At 37.5% G+C, this 24,624-nt stretch overlaps 1 protein-coding gene across 1 annotated transcript; it reads right to left on the minus strand.

Moving 5' to 3' along the window:
• Positions 1–5,077: 5,077 nt before the first annotated feature.
• Positions 5,078–24,624, minus strand: LURAP1L (leucine rich adaptor protein 1 like). Its single transcript, XM_079330741.1, has 2 exons — positions 24,156–24,624; positions 5,078–5,996 (listed from the first exon to the last, which is right to left on the minus strand). The coding sequence occupies exons 1-2, from the start codon at positions 24,351–24,353 to the stop codon at positions 5,622–5,624; spliced, it is 573 nt and encodes a 190-aa protein (XP_079186867.1). The 5' UTR covers positions 24,354–24,624; the 3' UTR covers positions 5,078–5,621.

Here is a 24,624-nt window from a genome sequence, read left to right on the forward strand (position 1 = left end):
GCCAGACTCCTGAATGCCAAGTTCATACTTTTTTTCCCAGTGATATAACAAACGCTTTTAGGTAGAATTCAGTAAATTGAAAATGCAGAGGAAGTATTCAGATTTTTTTTCTATGTATAAAACATTGAGACTGCATTGTGCAAGCCTGGCCATAAGGTCAGATCTGTCCATAAGATATTCAGATTTCCTATAATTTTGATGCACACAGGACTGGGTGTATTGGTAACTACTCCACTATTGTCTTCTCTTCCTTCCTTTCCTAGAGAATGTCTTGGGTTTGCATTTTTTTTCTTTTTGTGTTTGGCTCATTTAGCATTTTTTCCTCCTAAAAAGGCAGCACTATCACTTTATTACGAATACTTCTTTATGATGTATTACTTAATTCTGATCTGCCTGATAAGATATATGCTACAGACATTAATCTGTCCTACAAGTTATCTCACAGATAGCATTTATTGTCCTCTTTCTGTAGTGTTGTAGTTCTAGGAAATTTACTTGTAATACAAATAAAAGAATATTTTTAGAGTCAATAAGAGGTTTTCTTTCTTTAAACTAAACTAGTAGCAATAGTTACATTATCAAAAATAAATAGCTAAAGTTATAATTGCTGAATCTTAAAACATATTTTTAAGTCAGTATTCCATGCATTGTTTTAATGCTTTTACAACTTTAAATAGTTGTGAAAAAGCCTCACATAATACCATCTGAAAAAAGTACACTTTTTTACACTTCAGGGATATAACATGTGTCTCTTCAATAACATGGAAGAGAAACACAGGTTATTAAACCACAGATCTTACACAAACCTTTTTACTTTGTTTTGTACTTTGTTCTTTAGTTCATAATTCAAAATCCATTTTACTGTATACTAACAGAACCACTTTCCTTCGAAAAATCAAAGCAGTATCCTTTCTAAATTTCAAAAGTTTCCATGGTCTTACATTTTCCAGAAGATGAGCAATTAAAAGCAATTAAAATTTGAAAGGATTTAGAAGTATTATAATGTTATATCTGTTAGCTATAAAATTTTGGACCCAGAAATACTGACAAATTTGCTCTGAGGATAAGTGTTCACAGCTAAAAACACATTTCAAATCTTTGGGCTCTCTCTTTGCTAGTCTCTCTCTCTATACGAATTTCAAAAATGGGGGGAAATTTTTAATTTTTTTTTATTTTAATTTTAAAACTGCTCAGGAATACCAACTTGGTTTTTGCAGCCCGATTTTGAAAAACAGAAACAAAAACAGAAACAAAACAAAACAAAAAAGAACCACATGAAAAAACCCCATCAACAAACCAAGAATAACCCTTTCCTCCCTGCCCTAAACAAACATTTTGTTACTGTTATTTATTATCAGGTATTTGTATCATGTGGTCCCCTAATAGTAACTATAAGACGTATCTTACCAAATATTCTTCTTTTGAAATCCAGCCAACAGAACCAAGCAAGATTATAAGGAAATATCAATTTGGAAGACCAGACATGTTTGCTGGAAGAGTAGGCTTTTAAAAGGACTTCATAATGATTGCTTACTCAATTGATGGAATGCCATAGCATAAAAAATTTCAGAGTTGGGGGGAAAGAAATTGCTTCATTTTTCCTCCAGACATCCTTAGCAGGGAAATTTAATCTCTGGCCAATGAGAAGGTCAAGTGTAGGCAGCATTAATCTCTTTTACTTTATGTAAGGGAAAAGCTTCTGTTTGTTTCAGGGTAGGATGCTCTAAAACTGTTTCTATAGTAAATTCATAGGTATTGTGAGAAAGACAAACTCACTGTAAGTGCATTTAAAGCAAAATAAAGCTTCCTTTGCTGTAAGGTGATTGATGCTTTCTACTGATCTCATGTTTATTTGGTATATGCTAATTATTTGTATCAAAGACACATCTTTTAGACTTGGTTCAGAAGTGTTGGCAAGATGAAAAATACTAGCACAAGCTTTTTCGACAGCTTAGTAACAGCTTAAGATTATTAAACAAAACCTCCACAGTTTCTCAGTCGATTACATAGGGTTATATGAGATGCAGCTACCAGACATTATTTCAGACTTCACTTCATCCACCTTGACTAACCATCTCTCTTTTTCAAAGAGAAATTCAGAGAAAGGTTTTTTAAACTTCAAACGATTCAACAGCACTTCCATCATTTTACCACTTCCCTCAAAAGTCAGGGCTCGCTTTAAGAAGATACACCAGATTTCTCTATTTTCTAAGCATCGTGTTTCTATTGTAGGATAATGGTAGGTCACCTTCTAAAGGCAGTTATGTTTTGGTCTCCTAGTGCAATGTCTCTGATCTCCTGATGGATGATTCAAGAGTACCTGCTTGGTTCTTCCTGAGCCAATGCAACCTTGAGATCAATACTAGACTTGGCAGTTTGCAAGGATATTTCAAAGAATTTTAATTGCTCTTTTGAAAGTGCCTCAAAACATCATAACTAGACAGTCTTGGCAGAATCTTTAAAGTCCCAGTTTTCAGATGTGAAAATGTTTTCTTTTTTTTCCTCCTCCTTCAATAGTTTTTTTTGTGGACCAGGGCACACCCATTTATTAGCCGGTTCGCATTAGCAGAAAACAATCATCCTAAAACAGAGATTTACCTTATTTGTGAGTGTCCCTTATTGTCTCTGAATTAGACACACATTAGCTTACACAGCAGAATGTCTTTCAAAGACAAAACTTCAGTGGTATAGAAATAGGAACGGACTGGGTGTTGCTCGTCACCTGTGATTTTAGAAAGTGTCTTGAAATTGGCTTCCCAAAAGCAAGTCTCAAAAGAGCTAAGGTGATAGAAAATGACACAGAATAAATGAATAATATTTACTATTTATCCATACTTTAAAAAAAAATTCTGTTGCTTTTATCCATTTGAAACAGACATAGCTTTGTAAAGTGCTTTCAGATACTTTGCCCTATTCTACCTTTATTACTATTTTTTAGTTCTGTAAATCACATCAGAAGTTAAAGTCCATGCTGGAAGAGGGCATCCAGATTCCTTTACACCATATTAAGGTTTTTTCAAGACCAAAGTAAACCACGTAAAGAGGATGCTGACAAAAAAAGGTCAACTGTTTAAAAGCAAAATTAACAATCCAATAGGAATAGTTTTTTAATGAGCATTGCATTTTCCATTGTCTAAACAGTCAAGCTGTAGCTCAGTTTTAATTAATTTTATTAATTTTAGAAGATGATCAAATTTCATTGTCTGTCTTTAAGTGGCAAGCCAAGATGATATCATTATCTTTTGACTATGAAACTATGTTAATTCTAATTAAGAAATACATGTCACCCTAAAGCATTGAAGCTTTTAGGTTTCAAAAATAAAAACCAAGGTGTTCACACTCTTGGATATCAGAAACACAACACCTGGAAACACTTGTTTCCTTCTAGCAGTCTTCTGACATCTTTATTTTGGCACTTGTATTTTTTCTCCACTTCCAGTCAAGAGATATAAAGGAATAAAAGCTTCTAATCACATACAGCTCTTACTTTACTGCTTCTGGTAGTAGGCTTTTTTGTTTCCACAGCTTTGATTCCCATTTAAATGAACTTTTAAATCATAATGTGATAAATCACTGATTAAATTACTCTTTATCCAGTGTTAGAGTTGTGAGTGAGTAAGTGACAGCTACAGCCTGTATTTTCTTTCAAGTAATTTCAGTACAGCTTGATATTTGAGAAGGTATGCTAATAATATTCCTTAATTTTTTTCACAATGAAAAAAATTTATGCACTTGTTGGCCTACTGCCCAAAATCTCAGTCGGAGAAGGAAAGACTGAATATTGCACATTCACATTTGATTTAGAGAGTACACATCTTGATGTTCAACTTCCATGCCAAGCAATAAAGGTAGCAAAACTTTCACGAGAGTCAGTTTTATATCAGGGAGTTAGTTCTGCTCCTTAGATTAAAATAACTGAAAATAATAAAATCTATTTTGAATTCCCAGTCAATATTCCACTTAATGTCCCCCTGAGAAGAATTTGTCGCCAAGATTTTTTTCTTCAAACTTTTTTTTTCTTTTAAGCAGCAGTCATAAGCTGGGGTAGGAATTAAAACAAACCCTAGAGAAGTTAAATCAGGATGGCACTGCTATTTGAGGGCTTGCCTCACTTTTTTTCAAGCTACCTGCAATACCCAGGTTGATTTCAGAAGTAGAACTGAGAAGGCTCATTTTTAATAATCAAACACTTCTTCACTATCTATCTCATAAATCATGATGATCAAAGCAAAATACACATTTTAATTTTTAATTCTGAGAGACACAGATATCTTCTGTATTGAGAAGTGATAGAATTGGTCACAAAGCACAAATTACTTTCAATTTCTTAATTTTTTACCTTTTCTTCACTCTTGATGTTGCTCAAGACTGGACAAGACGGATCTCTGGAAACATGGCTTGGATGAGCAGAACCTTACTGGACTATCTCAGAAAGAACCAAACCCACATACATCAACTGATGCATGTACTTGTATTCTTTCAGAGCATGTTCTTAGATGGAACCTGCCTTATATTTAGTAAACATTACTTTAGTGACGGTACTTCATGCCTTCACTGTCATAGGAATACTGTCAAACTTGGTGAAACAGAATACTTTCAAATGATGTGTAATTATCAACAACTCTCTCACTGTCTGTATACTGGAAATATGCATTCACCATCTGTTAAAGTGTCTAGTTCAATTTTAGCTCTTTTCTTCTAATTTTTTTTTCTTACTGTAGAAGGACAAAATCTTTGGGAGTTTTCTATGATTCTAAAGCACTTAAAAGAAAAAACTACCTTTTCATCTGCACAAAAGCATTGACCAGGGCAGCCTCAAAGCCAGAGACTACATAAAAGAGTTCTTGTTTTACTTCTCAGCTACTTCCAATACAAATGATTAGCTGCAGCTCTCAACTGCATCAGCAGGCAGAAAAAAGTTAAGGCAAACTCTTACTTGTAAAACATTAAAGAAAAAGACAACAGGACATCATTGGCATTTTAAAAAACCCCAAGAATTTAGAATCAGAATTTCACATCAAAATTACACAAGAGACAAGAAAACAATGAAAAATGAAAAAAAAAAAATCCACACAGAAAAGTTTAGAATACTTTATATTTCAAATGAAGACTCCTTAACAGAATCAAATTTCATTGCTTAGAAAAGGAAAGTTTTTTTGTACAAGTATTTTCGTATATCAGATTTAAGGCTCAATAAGAACAGCATGTCTGGAAAGGTCAAACCTGGTAGTCAAGAAAATCTATGACAACATATATTTACAGAATATATTTTATTGACAACAAATAAAAAATTGTTACTCTCATTCCCTGATGTCTCATTTTAAAGATAAAGCTTTACCTTCACCACTTTTATAGACTTGTAAATAAAGCATTGCAAAAAATTAAAACAAAAAATAGAAGTAACAATAAATTAAGAAAATGTGAGGAAGAGGAGGAGAAAAGCCCAACCCATCAAGGAGAAAATACATTAGAAGCAACAGAAAAGTTATGCAATAGAACTGAAGTATCATATAATATTCTCCTTCCAAGAGAACTTCAGGGATTTTGCACATTAAATAAAATAGCAGCAAAGGAAAAGGGTAAGTACAAGTGCATTTGTGTCCCACTGGAACTTGTTCTTATTAACCAAAACAGTAGTACTCATCAGAATCGATTTTGGGATGCTTATGCAGAGACTGTGAGTCCTCTGTGATAGAAGAATCACTGAACTTGTCCATATCTGAAGGAGTTTGGTGACCAGGGACATCATCCACTAAGGTGTCCAAATAACTCCCCACTGATATTCCATCCAGTCCATCACTACAGTCTTGTAAACTGTTACAGCTGCCATGGAGGGATGTCTCCTGACTTTCTAGCAAGCTGCACAGGCTTCCACTCAAACTGCTGCCTCTGCTGGCAATGGCTTTCTCTTCAATCATCCACTTGATCGACTCAATACTTTCATTGATGAGGAGGAGCTGGCGCATGAGCTTCACATCAGTGGCTCGGAGATTAACCTATAAGGCAAAAGTGATTTAAAAAATTAGTCTTTTCATAATCAAGCCAAAGAACAGGCTTGAATGGGTTAAAAGAAAACACAAAAAAATCCAGCTTTCTAAGATTTTTCCAAGGCCAAATCTATTTCAGTAACTAGTAAAAAAGCCCATAAGTAACCAAATAAAAAACCCTGAAAGCAAAGCTATACTAATATTTTCAGTGGAGGTCAGGTGGGAACCTGGTTAGGCATCCCTAAGCACTGCATTAACAGGACTGCTAGTCAGTGACAAGACAGGTATGCACACTGGTACAATGATGTTTATATGAGAAACACAGCTGCTATGACAAATCCTAGGAATAGCCTTCCACTAACCAGAGAAACAAGACACAAAGCCATTTCTATTGACCATTACTCTAAGCTACTTACAAGTACAGACATCTAGGCATTCACCCAAGTTATCCTTACCAGGGCTACTTGTGCAACCTAAAATTTTCAGTGTGCCTAATTTGGAAAAAAGCTTGTATGTATTTAGCTTTTACTACTCCTCAGTGGACATGAAAATCTGCTATATAAATGTATGAGAGTAGAAATATTTAGCTTATTAAAACTGTAACTTTCATTTGTTTAAACCCAGGCTAGATTAAACTGATGAAATTCAGAGTTAACCACATATTATAGACACAGAACACACATTTGCCACAGCTAACTAAATAGAAAGTGGACATTAATAACAAACTCCTATTTTCTCACTTAGTTGTGGTGGTGGATGTAAACATAGAATCATTAATGCTAATACACAGTGGAATATTGCACTGTTGCATTTCACAGATATATTTGAGTTAACCATCTTAATGTTTTTCTTAACATGCAAACTATATAAACCAGTTTTTAAGTCACTTCAGCTGACAAATAAAGGTGAGACCTGAGGTTTATATTCATTGCTTCCTTCTCTTCATCTGAAACATCATAGGCACTGGGAAAAAAGCCTGTGACCCTGTTTTATGTGCCACATGGAAAATTTGAAAGCCTTCGCTCAACTGAAAGATAAAGAAAAAACAAGCAAGATGTACTGCATCAGACAATAGATATTTTATACAATTCTCCAAGTCCAAAACTGTGGTACAGAAAAATAGCACCTGTATTGTTCATACACAATGGACTGGAACAGAATCAGTATTCTCAGGAAACAAAGACTGTATCTTGTTTTGCTAAGAATATAATCTGAACATGATCCTTTCCATAGTCAAATGCCATCTTCTAAGTATCCCAAATTTCACTGACCTGGAACAGTTGTTCAAAAATTATTTTAAGGTATTTTTATTCTCTTAAATACTACAGAAGATTGTAGTGGATCCAGCGGAGAACTCTTCCCAGTAGCTGGATTGTTTTTGTTCTCTATACAGGTGACCAAACCACATGTAGCATTTCAGTGTTTCAGCTCTTGCTGAGCAGTGAGTGCAATCATGGCCTTTTCTTTTTTTCACTCTGCACCCTCAGCAAGTAGACTAGGACTGAGAAAGATGTTTGGATTGGACAGAGATGGGGCAGTTATCAGAAATCATCAAACAGATATTTCTTGCCATATAATGTTGTGCCAAACAATAAAACCTGTGCATTCAATCTTTCCTATACAGCTGTTTCTTAGGGGCTAGTTTGGTCTAATGGTGGGAAATGATGTTAACTGACTTTGCATCACTTGTTCATTTAATTTATTTCCTCCATTTTTCATACTGCCTTTATTACAATCTACATTTTTCTCTCTTTTGTTCTTCTAATTCTTTTCCCCGATCCCACTGGAAGAGGAGATGGGAATGAGTGAGTGAGCAGCTGGTGGGTGCTTAGTTACTCGTCAGGGACAACCCAATACAAAGACATTTCAAGCTTTGCCAGTAAGTCTGCCTGTGTAAATGTCATATATACTCCCAGCTTCCTTCCCCAGTCCCCCAGGGACTTCAGAATGACTTCAGAATTATTCTCAATCCAGTATCACAAGATTTAACACAGCTAACCTGGTACTGTGCAAAACAGCTCTGCCTACCATTCACAGTTTTAACAATTCTGCCCATCTATCATTGTTTCAGAAGTGAGGTTATGAAAACAGATTGACCATTTTGTAGTTCTCCTGCTCAAGCCAGTTCCTCTACTCTAACCAATAAATCACTATAAACCATTTGCTTGGCAACTAGGCTGTCATGAAAGCAGTAAATTACCCAACTTCTCAAATGCAACTACAGACTTCAGCAACTTGAATATAAACATGCTTGGAGACAAGTTTCCCAAAAGGCTGATTAAGGAAATGTTTCACAGAACTAGCACCAACATGACTCAAATGAAACAGTCCCTTTTAGATAAAGTAGACATCTCACATATTTCAGATTCAGTTCACAGGAAATATTTTTTTTTTCTCTAAATACAGCATCAGCTTCAGCATTTTTGTGGAATAGCCTTACTGGAAGCAATTTTTTGCATTCCTTAGTATAAGAGTCGTCCTCCTCCTACCTACCATGTCATTCCAAGTCTCCCATATCAAGAGTGTGCTTTTCCCAAAGCAAATATTAACTAGTGTCATCTTTCTTTAACATGGTTTATTTCATCATCTGTTTGGTAACACAAAAATGTCAAAATGACATTTTTTGCCCCTTAAGTGCTTTAGCACAGACACAATCATATTAGCTTTTACCCACTTATGTAGCTGCAACCCATTTATCTTGGAAGTTGTTGGAGTATACAAGCTGAAGTGTTTCTGGAGTAAACAAGTCAGTCCAAGACGATTCAGCTAACAAGACTAAACACAATAAAATCTCACCATGCTTGACAGCTCCCTTTGTTCTGGAGCACAGTAACAGGTGCATTTCAGGACAGGTGCATTTCTAGACAGTGTATCACAGTTAATACAGGCTTTTGAGAAGTTTTTATAGCTGTCCTTTGAGTTGAAGCTAGTGCACACGACTACCATAGGAAAAGGGTCTGCTATTATAGATCAGTCCTCAGCAAAAATTTATGGTGTATAAAGAAAACAGTAAGAGAGTAAAAACTAATATCCTGCTACAGGTATATATTTATATATTTTTACTTAGCTTTGCTCTGTATATTTGCAATAGTGCTGATCACAGGAAGGACATTAAATGTTTATTAAGAGATAGTCACAGCAAGAGAAAGTAATGAAATTGAAATGACAGTCTTTCGAGTAGCACATTCTTGTAGTGTAAGTGCACAGATTAGCATTCAGACAGATCCAGAACTTTAATCTGGAATAAAAAACTGGACTAAACACACCTGTCTGTACCTCCTTCTCATACTTGCAGTTCTACCAAAATATTTCTTCCTTTCTTTTGGTCTTCTCTAATAGTATGGACAACACTGTCATAATTCATTCAAGAGAACTGATATGCATACAAACATAAGGACTTTTGTGTTTGTATATATTCAGATAGAAACACAAATATTCACGCTATTTTTATATATAATTTAGTGTTTTTGAGAAAGAACTTGACTAAATTACTGCTTTTAGAATACAACTCTTAATGACTGGGATTGCTAAGAAAGAAAACTGTCATTTCCTGTCAGTCCATCCACAGTAGTGCATCAGCTGTCCCTAGCCCAATCACTTAGCTTTTGGATCAGTCACATGTAATCACAATTTGGGCAAAACGGCCTCATGTTTTGCTGATGCATGCTCTGCAGACATAGCTTCCAGTCAGTTCCAAACACAGTAGGTCACCTCCCCCTCCAGAAATGGCAAAGCTAAAATGATTATTAAATATATCCTTCTAATCTGCAAAAGCTGTTTGAAACTCTAGTTTCTTCCTGCTGATTATTTTCTTTTAAATTCCTGGATTCACATGCTGCTTCCTCTAACTACAGGAACCCTGAAGGGATATTAATGGCAACCATAAAACATGGATTGAGGAAAAGATACACTTAAGTTTATTTAAATAATTTCAGTTTCAACACTTTTTTGTTCTGTGCTGTAGGAGTCTACCAGTAAAAAGAAAAGAAGTGAGTGAACCTAAATAATAAGGTATTTTTTTCAGGATAAATATTTTAGCCAGAACACAGTGAATTATGTCTTTACAATAGACAAAATCTTATAACTAAATGGATTCAGGGAGCTAGTTATGTCACTCAGATCAGAAGCTCTGCTCTGCACAGAATCTAAAGATGAATCTAGGGTTGGCTGCTCTGGAATCTGTGCTCTGAAACATCTTGAGTTTGGACACAAATCTCATGATAAGTGGAAGTGTATGGAAACAAAGCAAAGTACAGTACTCCTGGAAAAAGGCCCTCAGAGGTTCAGGCCTGGGCAGTTTGCAGAATATTACCTCAGCTTTTCATAAAATAGTAAATTCCATCAATTAATTTGAGATGCAATTAAAAAAAAATTCTAACAATCAATGTCCAAATAATTTACTATTACAAACACTGAATAACAACTTCCAAAGTTATGGAAATTAATTTACGAGGCAAAGGATGAAGGTGAGGAAAATAAAACAGTGACTGAAAATTTCTCAAGCCTTATCAAGATAAAAATACAGTAAGAAGATATATAAGGACAAAAATCTGGTCAATAACACCTCATCAACTAATTCTGTGAGGTCATAACAAGCTAAAATAAGCAATTTATTCAAAATCCAAAATTCAGAATATGTGAATTCAAGTGTTATTTAAATGGAGTCATCAAGCTAACATGTCTACAATAGGGATAAGTCTGGTAACACACACGATTTGTTTATTAAGCCAACATCTCAAAGCATGAAGTATGCCATCTGAAGGTGAGCAAGCTCAAAGTGATACTACAACTCAAGCTTCTCAACACCAGTGAGTAAAAGAGATGCTCTTTTTTTCCCCCATTTATCAAGTCTAAAATAAAACCACAAATAACAGATAATGTCTTCTCCTTTAACACACAGGATGATTAATAGACTGTGCAGGAGCTACAATCTACCTAAATTAAAACGTGCATGTCTTTAAACTTCTTGCCTGCTTCTAAATTGCCCCTCTGATTCAAGGTGTTTGCAGTGGTTTCTTCATATAATTACGCTGGTTTAGGCAATGGTATTTCAGGATCAAGATGAAAAAAATCAGAACACCTAGGCTGACTTCTGAATTTCAGCTTCTCCTGAATTTCAATCTTCATCATCTGTTAAAAATGCAGGGAGTTTTATATGACAGAGAGTAAGACATGGTCACTGTCATTAACTGGAAGGCATCTTCTATACACCAGTGAAACAGTAATGCTTGTGGGAATGTGCCACATGCACTCCACAGCAAAGCCAACTAACTGTGGTAAATTCAGATGCCAAAATAATTTAAGCCAACCCAACCAACTTGACTGAAACTCTCTATAAGCTAACTCAAAACAATGGAGGTGTGGACCAAAGCCCAGCAGAGAATGAGACTGTCAGAGTTGAGGTAGGTGCTGCAATATTCATCATTATGCCTTGTGTCCCTGACTGCGATTTACCTGACACTGATTTAGCTAAATTAAATTTCAGTCAACTGTGATAAATGTAGATCAACAGTTTTTTTAGCATCTGGTTTCCTTCAGCATGGACTTGTGTTAAAATTCATTGCTGTATCATTTTCCCATTTATTTTCTCCTCGTGATTAGAATTGTGGTAAGCTTCAGACAATGAGGGAGCAAATACAAACGATACATACATATACAAAGTTATATTTATGTAATCCATTGTTGCTCTGTAGTTCTGGTTTGCTGATCTACTTTCCTTCTGCAAAGTGAGCAATTTAACTGCTATACTTCCATAATGAGTCACAATAAAAATATTGTGGCAGACTGTAATTTTTGATCACTTGATTTTTGACTTCTTTTGCAAGAGCCTGTTTACACTTTTGCATCTCTTGAAGACTCCAAAATTGTAAAAACCCTCATATCAGTTTTCTTAGGTAGCATTCACTACGATTGCAGAACTCCCAGCTGCTGTGAGAAGTCATTGGGTATTCAAGTTTCTGTCTGCACCCTTTCCTACTTTAAACAGAAGGTCTAGCCTAGTCATTGTCCTGCTTCAGATTCCTGCATTTCCACTGTAATCCTTCACCAAGTCCTTGCAATAAATATTTCCAAAGGTTCATCTGTAAAATTGGGCAGCTACATAACACGGTTTTGAGAACAGTGACTTTTAACCAGGAAGGAGAAAGAGAGATCTTGTGATTCCACATCAGCCACAAAAGGATTTTATTGTAAGGAGAGCTGTAAGCCATTAGCTAAAGCAAGGAGGTGGGCAGGTCAGGTCTGAGCTATCACCAGAATAATGTAGGAGAATACACCAGGATAATTAGGAAGCAGACCAACTTCACGAGACAGTAAATTAGTTCAGTAGGCAATGAGAGTAAATAATTCAATGAGCAGGTTCCAAGGATATTTCTTGCAAATATATGAACAGTAATATTATACTAATATGGTTATCATCTGATACAGGAAATTACAATATGGGCCATTCACATTTCTTTTATAACACCCTATTTTATTATTTTAATTTTATGCATACTAATTGTTTCCTTCTACTCAATGGGAAAATACATACCACCAAGTTGTGAATTGTTTAGCCATATTACATTTGGAAGAAAAAAAAACAAACAGTGAATCTCAAGGCCTTTTTTCACTGCCTTGAAATATGCGTGGTCCTTGTCTGGGAGTACGTGTGGACAGCCTGCCAAGTGCCTTAATACCTTTGATAATAAAACACACATGATTAGGATGTATCATTTGATCAGTAGAGTGTATTTTTTCTTTCAACATTATACTATTCGAGGTATCTTGTATGCCTAAATGGGCATCCCCATTTCAGTGGGGAAAGTATATTTTTATTTGTTTTAGTTTTTTGGCCATCAATATTTTTTTTTGTGGAAAAGAAGAAACTATTTAAGCATCTCCTACGTAGATACGACAGTGATTGTCAAAAAGAAACATGAAGTACCAACTGAGAGCAAGTAGAAAGAAAAGAAAAAGTTAATTAGTTAGGTTCTTATTTCCTCATCTCCTGTCCAAGTAAAACAAATGTTAAATGAGCTTTTTAAGTAAATGAAAGTATCACAGAATTCAAAGAGAGAAACATCCAGTCTGAGAAGGATGAAAAATATAAAAGGAAAATCTTGACTTTTTTAAAGATTAGTTTAAGGAACATGAAAGGGAGCAGTGACAAAATGTAGGGATTTGCGAAAAGGAAAAACTTCTAATGCTGCTGGAAGGTTTTGCTGAATGCTTCCAAATATCTCATTCTACTGCCATAAATGCATCATCTGACCTTAGAAATGTATTTGCTATGACAAAGGTGAACATGTCCAGAACAATCCATAATATGGACCCACATTTGCTGACAGACAAGATAACTCCACTGCAAACATTCTGGTCAATATGAAGCTCTAACATTTGGCTGTGGGTGTCAGAAAGTGTTACAACAGATGGACAATCACAACATCATTATAAAGTGTTCTGGACATCAGCCACAATGCAGGACTGCATGTGTCTTCTGACCAACATAAGACAGCACTGGGGCTCAAAAACATACCTAATTTCTTTTCTTTTTCATTTGATTTAACTCTCTGCCTTATTTATGTTTCTCTTGAACAAAATACAATCTTGGAAACACTATGCAAAAAAAAAAGAAAAAATATAATAACCACTCCATATACCTGCTGATCCCTTCAAAATTAATTACTTTTAATACTGGGATTGTGTGCTCAAAAGCATATAACTAAAATAAAAGATTATGGGGTTTTCTTACAGGTATATCCAAAGTTTGAAAATACTGTATAAAGGTTTTTATGAATACACCTTCATAGAGATAACAGCAAAGTTTGAAAACATTTTAAAACGTAAAAGAGAAGAAAAAAAAAACCCAAAAAAGTCATCAGAACACTCAACTTATTTAATTAAATCACAACTGAGACACAGTAACAGTAATACTTGGGAGAAATTGGAAATCTCTTGAAATTCCAGTCTGCTTTCACAATAACACTGGAGAGACAGATACAATTTAAAATAAAAAATTTAAAATAAAAATTAGTCAGTATCTTGAAAAATAAGGGGTTTTTTTTTTCTTTATGTTTACTTTGTGGCCTCTTTTGAAGTTTCATATCTTTCAAATTCAGCTTTTTTTTTTTTTTTTGTCATGCAAAACTTCACTCAAATCTCCTCAGTGGTGTAATCACCATTTTCCTAAATATGGTCCCTACACAGTCTTTATACCTCTCTGACAGTACTAGCAAATTTGAGGTCTTCCAGATAACATCAAGCTCCCTAATTTGAGTCAACAAAAACACCCTTTCAAACTTCTAGGTATCTATGAAAAAATTAAATAATTTAGTTCTTTCTGATCCACTAGGAAGGTACCAAACAGCTAGAAGCTAACCCACATCTGGGATTTACAGATTAAAAATCTAGGACCAAACAACTTGCTACAACCATTTCTAGCAAGCTGAAATAGTGAAATTGGCCAGCACAACAAGCCAAGAAGGCTGTTGAGAACTACACCAGCTGAAACATTTTAGTTCTTTTGGCTCAAAACCGCTAAGACCCCTTTGTTTCCCACAGAACACACCACAGCAATACATTCTGGAGGTCATAAGGCGTGATTATCAATGTATATTAACAATTAAACAAAGACACAGCCTATGTTTCCAGGCAAGGTAGTAAGAGTAATCAATCATGAACTATAAACTTCAAGGAAAAACCATGCACTCTGGTAACATTATCTTTCCATATTATTTGATCCTTTCTCTGATTAATAACTATTATCCACACTATATATTGCAGTCAGTCCTCAGCTTCTCCTATACCACTCTAGCTCATGTCACATTGCTCTTTTCATACTTAAACCTGTTCTTAGTGAAGATTTCTACATAGCAAAGCACTGGGGCATTGTGGTTTGATTCTACTTCAGCAAAGAATATTAACTATAAATATCAATGCAATTATCAGATGTATGAGAAGCTTTACAAGGAATCAAGGTCATTGCTTACATTTCCCATTCCTTCTTCTGCTGAGGAAGTACTAGCTACTAAGCTAGTTTGGGAGTAAAAATGATGTTCAAGACTTGTCAAACATGGCTAGAAAAGGACAAATATGGCCTTTCTGAATAATCAAGGGTAACCTGGGAAAAGAGAGAACTAGCCAAGGAAACAACACAGCAGATTTGAACTAGAGAAGTTTGTTTGTATTTGACAAGGGCTTGTAACTGCTCTTCTGAAGTAATTTTGTTATTAAACTTCACCAGAGCACAAATTAAGCAAAATTAAGGAGAGAAATTACAGAAGATTAAAGATGATACTGTTGCTTTGGTTGTGTTTTCTTTCTTGCCTGAAATGGGTGGACTGATGCTCCTCACTGAATGCCTAAGTAGTTTTATGAAGTTACCATCACAAGCTACCTCATCTGGCTATGGGGAAAACAGTTACAATGCCTGTACTCCACTGGCTCAGTCACAGCAACTAGTGGCAGGTGCTAACAAAGGAGAATGCAAATTCCACTAGCCTTTGAAGAACACCTCTACTGCTTTGGTATGCCAATAGTACTGCTCTTCTCTTGCAAAGAGGCTCTCTCTCCTTTTTTTGCTGTAGCAGGATTTACACTTTTCTACTACAAACCCTCAACACCAAAACCCTGGCACACCACTTGAAATAAAAATATTTCTGTGCATTGTGCAATTCTGCCAGGATACATGGACAAGCAATTAACAATCACAGTGGCATGTCAGGAAGAGCAGGAAAAGTCCTGCAAAAGTTATTCTGGCTTTGTATTTGCTCCTCTCATAGCTGTATAGTTTCAAGACTAGAAAAATAGTCTGAAGTTTACAATGACTCCATGAAAGACTTATCCAAGTTGTCATGTTTTTGTGCAAATCCATTTAATAGAAAACCTGCCCATGAAAAGGATCTTCAACACCAAAACCAACATAAACCACTGCCACTCTTATAAAGGTACATATTAATCTCACTCCAGGAAAGACACTAGATATTCAGAATCAGAGAATCACAGAAGAGTTGGGACATCTGAAGATCCTCTAATCTCTTATCACCCCTATGGCAAGTTGAAGAGGACTTGGTCCAGGCAGGTTTTTAAGATTTCAGGAGAGGTAGACTCTACAACTTCTCAGGGCACCCTGTCCAGTGCTCAGTCGCCCTCCAAGTAAAAAAGCTTTTCCTTGTATTTGGATGGAAGCTCCTATATTTCAGTTTGTGCTCATTGTCCTTTGTCCTGTAAACTGAGTACCACTGAAGAGAGTCTGGTCCCATCTCCTTGACAGCTGCCCATAAGATATTTGCACACATTAGTAAGATCCCTGTTCAGTTGTCTCTTTTCCAGGTTAAACTGGCCCTGTTTCTTCAACCTTTCCTCATAAGAGAAATGATGCTCCAGACCCCTGCTCATCTTTATAGCCCACTGCTGGAGCAGCTCTCAATTTCTTCCCTCTCTTAAAGTGGAAAGCCCAAAATGGATCTCCAAATAGCACTCCAGTTATGGCCTTACCAGGACTAAGTAAAGACAGGGTGTGTACATAATTTTCACTAGTTTTCTGAACAGGTGGCTAAATAATACAGATCCTACTCCTCCTTCCACAGAATTGCTTCACAGTTTCCTTCTTGGTGTCAAGACTGTTTTATTTCCTAGTAATAATTATTGGAAGGATCAAGGTCTGAGCCTGAAGTTTTTAAATTAAAGTCTTTTAAACTTTATACTAAAAATGTAATGTCCAGTGTTTTCTGTATCTCATAAGCAGGTGTCTGATCTAATAAAAGCAGTGCAATTATCTCAAATACAACATTTCTTTAAACCAATGGAAATTCTGTAGGAAGACAAAAAAAACCAAACCAAACCAAAACAAAGCAACCAAGCTGTTCTATTTTTGTTTCTACCTTGGGGTAAAAATGTGTGAGCTTGGAAACTCATTGCATTATAGTTCTTGGATGTGTTTCTTACTGTACCTAAAGAGAGATAGGTTTCATAGCCAAACCAGAATGCAGTAAAATGTCTCTTCTGGAAGCATTTCAATCATGAATGGAGCTGATATCTAACAGCAGCGAACAAAATCACAAATTATGCCAGTAAAGTGTTCATAGAATCTGACACCCCAGTAAACAGCAGTTTACCATTGCTTTAAAATCATTAAATGCTTTTACTCCATCTGGCACTGCACCTAGAAGGGCCATACAGCATTGAGAGGAATTTATTGTATAGCATGGCAAACAAAATATTCAGGTAACTTCCCTGGCAGCATAGCTAGTTTGTGTTTATAGTTAATTTAAGAAATGTGCCATGCCATTCTCCTGACAAACTGTAAGTGCTAAGAAAGGCTAACTTGCTGGGGAAAGACAAGGATAGGATTGCTAAGGCCAGGGTTGCATTGGTGTGCCAGTATGCTCTTCTCTGTTTATGGAAGCTCTAGGCAAGTTTGCATATGCAGACAAAACAGAGTACCTGACTTTATATACTCATATAGCCGACATATACATATATATATCTACTCTCTAGTGTTCTTCCTTGTCTTCTTCTGTGGAAGAAGAGAAACCTCCTTGAGAGCTACTTCAAAGGAGGGGGGATTCTCAGACACATTTTACTCCACACATTAATCTATAGACAGGTAACAGAGGAACTCAGCACAGAACACAGAACAGTGATCTGTGAAATAAATGGCTGTCTCAATATCCTTCTAGATTTGAAAAAGCTTGAAGCTTGAACTGTGCTGTTTATATCTTTCAAAGATGTAATACAAGATGGCTTATGGACCCTCTGAATGTGTTTTGGTCACTTGTATTTTGGTCACCTAATCAGATTAGGGCTGATTTTAGTTGCTTACCATGAACACTTCCACCACAGAAAAAATCCTGTAATTAGAAGCCACGGTTATGGGAGTAAGGCTGGATAACAAAAGCTATGAGTCTGTCTCTACAACAAAGAAGTTTCCCTTTTATTATGGGATTGTCTGTAATTTTATGATCAGAGATCTCCATCTTTACAAACAACAAACTGAGAACCATCTTTTGGAACTGCTTATATAATAAATGTAACTTCCATTTTTAAAAATGAAAGTTAAATCCATCAGAGAAATTGCACTCAGTTTAACTAATTCCAATTGCTTTTCAACAGCTCAGATCCTCGTGTCATTTTACTCCTGTAACTCCATCTTCATATGCTTTAGCTTCAGTAACCAGCCTCAGGACATGGCCAGAAATGAAACACATGGAAAATAAACACATCCACTGTGGAAAGTTTATTAGGTTTTGACCTTGGGGGTAGAGAACCAACAAATAATCTAGTAAATTTGAAAACATTAATTGAAAATGCATTTCTTGTTTTTTACTATTTACTCTTAGGAAAAAGAAAGTATTGAAGAGTAGAAATGTACTTATTGGTCATCACCTCTACTTAATACGTATATTTGGTATTGCGCATTTCAAGTTTTTCCTGCTCATACAAAAAATGTAATTTTAAATTGTTGTTGATGTAAGTAACCACATAAAAGAAAGTATTCACACAAAATTACTTGATGAAAGGGCTGGAAAATCTGCCATACAAGGAAAGGCTTAAGAAAGTAGGTTTTTTCTTCTTAGAGGAGTCTTGGGAATAGAGGTATCTCATCACAGCATTCCAGTAATTTGGGCTGATACAAAGACAACCAGGAGAGGTTTTATCTTAATACAAACTAATTATTTTTTTTTTTTCAGTGAAGGCAATCAATCATGAGAACAACCTCCCCAGTTAGCTGGCTGAGGTTTTCAAGATGGACAGGGTGCTTGGCAATGTCATCCAGACTTCCCTTCCTTTGAAAGGGGAAACTATATGGTCTTCTGGAAGTCCCTTTATGGAATAGCCCTTCCACCCCATGCTATTCTACGAAAGCTACACTGTTATGCTGATTCCATGTTAAAAGTCATCATAAACTGTACACCTCTGTGCAGAAGTGGTTTATTATTCACATTGTTTCATTACAAATTGTCAGGAATCAGACTTCAAAATGCAATTTCAGTGTAAAAAGTAACCATGAAGGAATAATGAAATTGTAATGCATATTCTCTGAAATAAACTGCCAAAAGTCTCACGGTAGATGGGCAGTCAAACCAGAAGTCTTGACTGTAGAATCCCTGTGTGAACAGAATGCTGTGATGATTCACACCAGACAGATGAATGTGCACTGAAGGATCTCACATTGATGCTGCTCAGCAAGGCAACAGCAACGTTCATAGACTCTTGGCCATGCAGCAGCTTATAATATAAGCATATATTCATCTATACTTCCTGGGGACTTAAACCCTTCAGCAGCTGCTATGGCTGAGTAAGAGCAGACACAAGCTCTGACTGAGCAAAACATCGAGATGCTCCACAATTCAAATCCTTCTGCCAGGCACTGAGTGAGATTTGCCAGTTAAATACGCATTAATTTAAACTTTGTTCACCTCATCCTTCCAGAGATGACCTGAAAAGTTGGAAAACCTGGCAAAGTACTGGCACTATAATTAAGGTGCAATTTTTCCTTATTAGATTTGACTCTTTTTCCTAAGGATCAATCTACAATTCTATTTTAACATGAGTCATTGTTATGATCACTGCCCAATCTGCATTATATGCAAAAATTACAAACTCCTCTATTAAATCATGCAAATTGGAGGGTATGGGGAGAAGTTGCTAGCAAGATACAGGATTAATTCCTTTTTCAGTGAACTTCAGGAGGTGTTGGGGAAACAAGCTAATTTCTCTTTTTGTATGCTTTCTTTGTATGTCTAAGAGCCTCACTTCAGGGATTCACTGAATAATGGCTCACTAAGAAACCAGTTAATCAAACTCTCCTGCTTATAGGTTTGAGGCTTAGCCACTAGTAATTTTATATTTAAGATTTTATCTTCAGTCAAGTTTTTAAGCAAAAATTACAATTAATCTAATAAAAAAACAGCACCTGATACACAGCTTTGCATTGCTGACTAGGCACACTGAAGCCAGATCTTGGCTTCAGTTCAGACAAACTGATGGTATCATACAAAATAGTGAATGTAGCAGCCTGCACCTACAGCACATGTTAAAGACATGTTTCAAGTCACAGTTGTACACTTTATAAAATCTGTCCTTCAAAGAAAATAACAAATGCAGTTCTTCTGCAACTGTGGATTTAATAAATCTAAGCAAATATGTCAGACTCTTTAGAGCTGCTAGAATAGTGTTACAAAATCTCTGTCCTCCAACATGAACTTTCATTGATGTGCTAGGGACCCAAAACCAATAAAAAAGCATGAAAAAAATAAGACAAACCAAACAATCTAAAACACCAAGAAGGATTGCCATTGTATTGATCACATTTGCCTTAATTCCAGTTTCATTTTGCAAGTGATTGATGTTAATTGCCTTTATAAAATAGTTGTACTAAAATTGAACTAGGAGAACAAAGTAGAAGAAAAGTCAATTAATGAATATAGCATAGGAAATGCCTCTATCTCAAATGGCCTTAGCCTAAATCTGGAATGCTCAGCTCCTTGAAAATAGGCCTGCTTCAATTACTTTATCCTTCAGTCTAAAAACTGCTGCAGACAGTATATCCAGTTAGATGTCCAGACTCACTACCAAAATTTGATTCTCAACAGTGTTCATTGGAAGGCATCTCATTAAAAGTCCCAGCACTGTCATCTACCCCACCCCACACTTCCAAGACAGCTTGTCTTTTCTGCCTTTTAAGTAGAATATTTGTTTTTATTATTGTGTGTAATGCAGAGCAAATTTGTAGCTTGCTAAGAGGCATTAAAGAGTTGATTTTGGAAACTTTTGAGTTAAAAGGAAAAAAACAAACTCAACCAATCTTTCTTTGAGGGTTATAGAAAATGTCCCTTTGAGTAACTCCATAACTTGTGAAGGAAAAATGAGGCTTTAGAAGCAGTATTATTTCAGGCTGCAGAATGAGCCTCACAGATTACTGACTGCAGTGAAGGTGCATGTGTTGAATGGTGACCTCAGGAGCAAGAAAGGCTGTGGAAAAGGCTGTGGCTCTAAAGGTTTATGTTAAACACCCCAACAGAATGTTCTACCTAATAGACCATATGAAGAAAGATCTTAACAATAACACTGACAAATTTCATACTGATTCAAGGATCAGACAGCAGGAAGTATTCATTTCTCCCAAGTTTGACCAGAGCACAGTATTTTGACTCATGCTGGCAATTGCATTTTCCTTCTCCTCTCATTTACGGCCTTATAAGTGAAATATTTTCAGGATCCAATGTAGTCTCCATCATAGCCTTCATGGGAAAACGGAGGGTAAGAAAAGGGAAGCAAACCTGGCCAAGTAGGTCCATATTTCAAGAATGATACTCTGTGTGCTTGGTGGGTGATTCCAGTGACCATTAGCAAATTCAGGCTTGAGGTAAAAAGAACCACTCAGAATTTCCAAGTCAAATATTGTCTTCTTTTTATATATGACTAGAAAAGAATAACCTGATAACCTTGAATAACCTTGATTTTGTATGTTTACAAAAAGTTTGTCTCAAGTCTGGAACAAGCAAGTAAAAAAAGCAGACAGGTCTATCCAAAATTCAGTGAGTAGGCTCTAGAACCTGCCATCATAGTACAACTAGAAAAAGAAAGCTTAATAGACAACACTTGGTTTTCTAAATTTCTAGTATTTTCCATTTTTTGCATGTTTACTACTGCAGCACCTACAGAATACTTTTCTATACCTCCTATACCTTGCAGCAAAGCCAAAGAATAAAGCATTAGAAAGAGGTGTGAAATAAGAAAATAGAGGTTTTGGCTACATTTCACAAATTATATGCATTAAAGAAGAGGAAAGAAATATAGGAAGGAACTACCATTTTTACCTGATATTGTTCTTAAATTTATAAAATATACCCACTAAGAAAACTGCAGGGGAGAAAACGACAGATGAAGAAGCTGAAGAAACCCTAAGGGTTGAGGAAAATCCTGAAGATTCTAGAGACTACAGAAAAAAATCCAGGAAGGTAGTCCACTTTTACACTCTGGATTACAGAAGACAGCAGACAGCATGAAAAAGGTATACAGAGGGTACCAATACTTCACTGCACTAGTGGTATACAGACCAGAAGCCAAATGGAAAGAGCACTTTAACTTAACTCCTCTTACTCAGCATGAGAAATTAGTTCAGGTAAGTCAGTCAGTCACTGAAGTGACAAATAACAGGAGAGGTCAAGGCTTTCAGGACGAAAACACTTTTGTGCTTAGGGCAAGGACAGGAAAGAGAGAAACTGGATGACAGGATAAAGAAGAGGCAAAAGAAAGATTGTGACATGAAATTTGCAAGTGTCAAGTAGCTGAAGAGACCAACTTGAAAGGAAAAGGTGATACTGGCAATTCCCTCAGGTCCTCACTTCCTTAATAGATCTAGCTGTCTTGACATGTAACAGTCATGCCAAAAACTCTGGCTACCTTATTTGCTTCCTTTGCTGTCTGACATCCCATACTTTGTAAGCTACCTGCAGATCATTGTACCTACACTACACAAGCTTAAAATTAAAAAATAAGCATGAGATAAGCAGACAGTGGTTACTCATTATTAAAACAGAAACTCCCAGTGATCGCTATCCTAAAATCCTAAGATTACAGAATAATATGGTTGGAAGGGACACTGAAGATAATTTAGTCCCAACCTCGCTGCCATGGGCAGGGACACCTCCAAATGACAAGCACAAAGGCACTCATAATATCTCTGGGCAACTTGCTCCAGTGTCCCACTACCCTCTGAGTAAACAACTCCTTCCCAACAACTCTGAAACTACCTGCTTCCATTTTAAAGCTGTTCCCCCTCATCCCGTCACTCCATGTTGTTGCCAAAAGTCCTCTCCAGCTCTCGTTTGGCCTGGTGTAGGTGCTGAAAGGCAGCTGAAAGATCTCCACAGAATACACTGATAGCTTCATTTGTGGAAATCTCTTAAATAATATGAAGTTGTACAACAGCAAATGTGACTTATAAGTTACATCCCAAGATTAACATTATCATGGCGGCTATTAACTCATAGAATATCCATGCTATTCCCCTTTTTGCCCAGTGCACTTATTCTTTGAAAAACCCTTACAAACCCACACACCTGTATATGTGCCTGTAGGTAGGGAGGGTATTTGTGGTATGGCATTGCACTCGTTCACACAGAATGATATTGATTTATTTACTGTAAATGGCTGAGCTCCAAGACTGTTGCATGAAGTTATCACAACACTTTGCCAGAAAAATCCCCACTCCAACCTGAACAAATTTCATCCCACTTTCAAATAACCTTAGTGGCAGAAGCTATGGAAAGAACTAAAAAGTGTCTTTTGGGACCTCACATTAACACTTATACACCAATAAAAATGGAAACTAACTATACTCGCCCATCTGAGGTGCCCTGCATTGTCAAGATCATACCTGCTTGAGTGTTCACTAACATTTGGTCACTTGCTTGCAAAGAGTTTGCTTTTGATTTGTCTTAGAAAAAAATTAAGCCAGTTTTATGGCATCATTTTAAGGCAAAATAAATTTATTGAAATGGTAACATACAAAGTAGGACAAATACCTGCACTAAGATAGTAAACAGCTAGAGGATCTGAACTACATACAACATAGTCCCATTGCAAATCACTGGCAAAAGAAAATGCACTATTTAACCAATATATAAACAGTTATTTTTTTCAATTACTCTGCATCATCTGCAGACTCTTTGGAAAGAATTTAAATCTCTGAAGACTAACGTCCAGCAAACAAGTCCCTGAATTCCAGGCCAAATTTCCAGCCCGAAAATATCCTGTGTGTCTTTGGGGTGTTAGTCATGAGCAGGAAACAGGTGCAATGCAGAAAATGCAGTTACAACAACGGGAAAGTAGAGTATTACTTCGTTTTTTGTTGCTCCAGCTTTCAGTACTTTTAAAGAGCGGGCAAGAACAGAAGCCAACTACGACTCCCTGGTGCACTGCCCCGCTGAGAGGAGAAGAGCCGACAAGAGCCTCGCTCCAACGCCGCACCGACGAGCGACCTCCTGCTCTCCCGGCCGGCAGCAGAGCCCTCGCTGCCGCCCGGCCCCGCCGGGGCTGGACTGGCTACGGCCGCTGCTCCCGGGGCAGACACAGCAGCCGGCCGGAGGGGCGCAGGCACAGCGCGGGCCCCGTCCCGGGCCGCCGCCGGTGCTCCGAGCAGCAGGCGGCGGTGCGGAATGGCTACGGCCGGCTACTCACCATCTCCTGCCTCAGGAGCTGAAGTTTCGTCTCCAGACGGGCCAGCGCAGCAGCGCGGCGGCGGCGGGGCCCCGGGGCCGCGGCGGCGGGGCGGGACGGGAGCTCCTCCCCGCGCAGGTGCCGCGCCAGGCTCTCGGGCACTCTGCGCCCCAGTTTCTGCTCGACGTCGCGGAGGTCAGGCGGGGCGCCGGGCTCCATGGCTCGCGCTGCAGGGGCCCGAGGCGGCAGCGGCGGCACTACCCACGCCCTCCCAGCCGCTGCCGTGGCGCGGAGGCGCGGAGAGCAGCGGCAGCGCCGGGGACGGCGGGTGCGCCGCGCGGGGCACCCGGGGCGGGCACGGGCATCTGCCGGGCGCACCAGCCCCTCCCGCCCCCTCCCCGGCCGCCGGGGAAAGGCAACAGCGGCCGGGCGGGGGCGATGGAGAAAAACGGCCCCGCTTCGCGTACGAGACCGCAAAGCGCCCCGGCAG

The sequence above is a fragment of the Erithacus rubecula genome, assembly GCF_903797595.1.
Source record: "Erithacus rubecula genome assembly, chromosome: Z".
Classification (NCBI taxonomy): domain Eukaryota; kingdom Metazoa; phylum Chordata; class Aves; order Passeriformes; family Muscicapidae; genus Erithacus; species Erithacus rubecula.

Excerpts from the sequence above, each read along its gene's own strand:
- LURAP1L (XM_079330741.1), bottom strand. The coding sequence starts at position 24,353 with ATGGAGCCCGGCGCCCCGCCTGACCTCCGCGACGTCGAGCAGAAACTG. Across the intron at positions 5,997-24,155 it reads AGCTCCTGAGGCAGGAGATG|GTTAATCTCCGAGCCACTGA; the intron begins GTGAGTAGCCGG and ends TTTGCCTTATAG.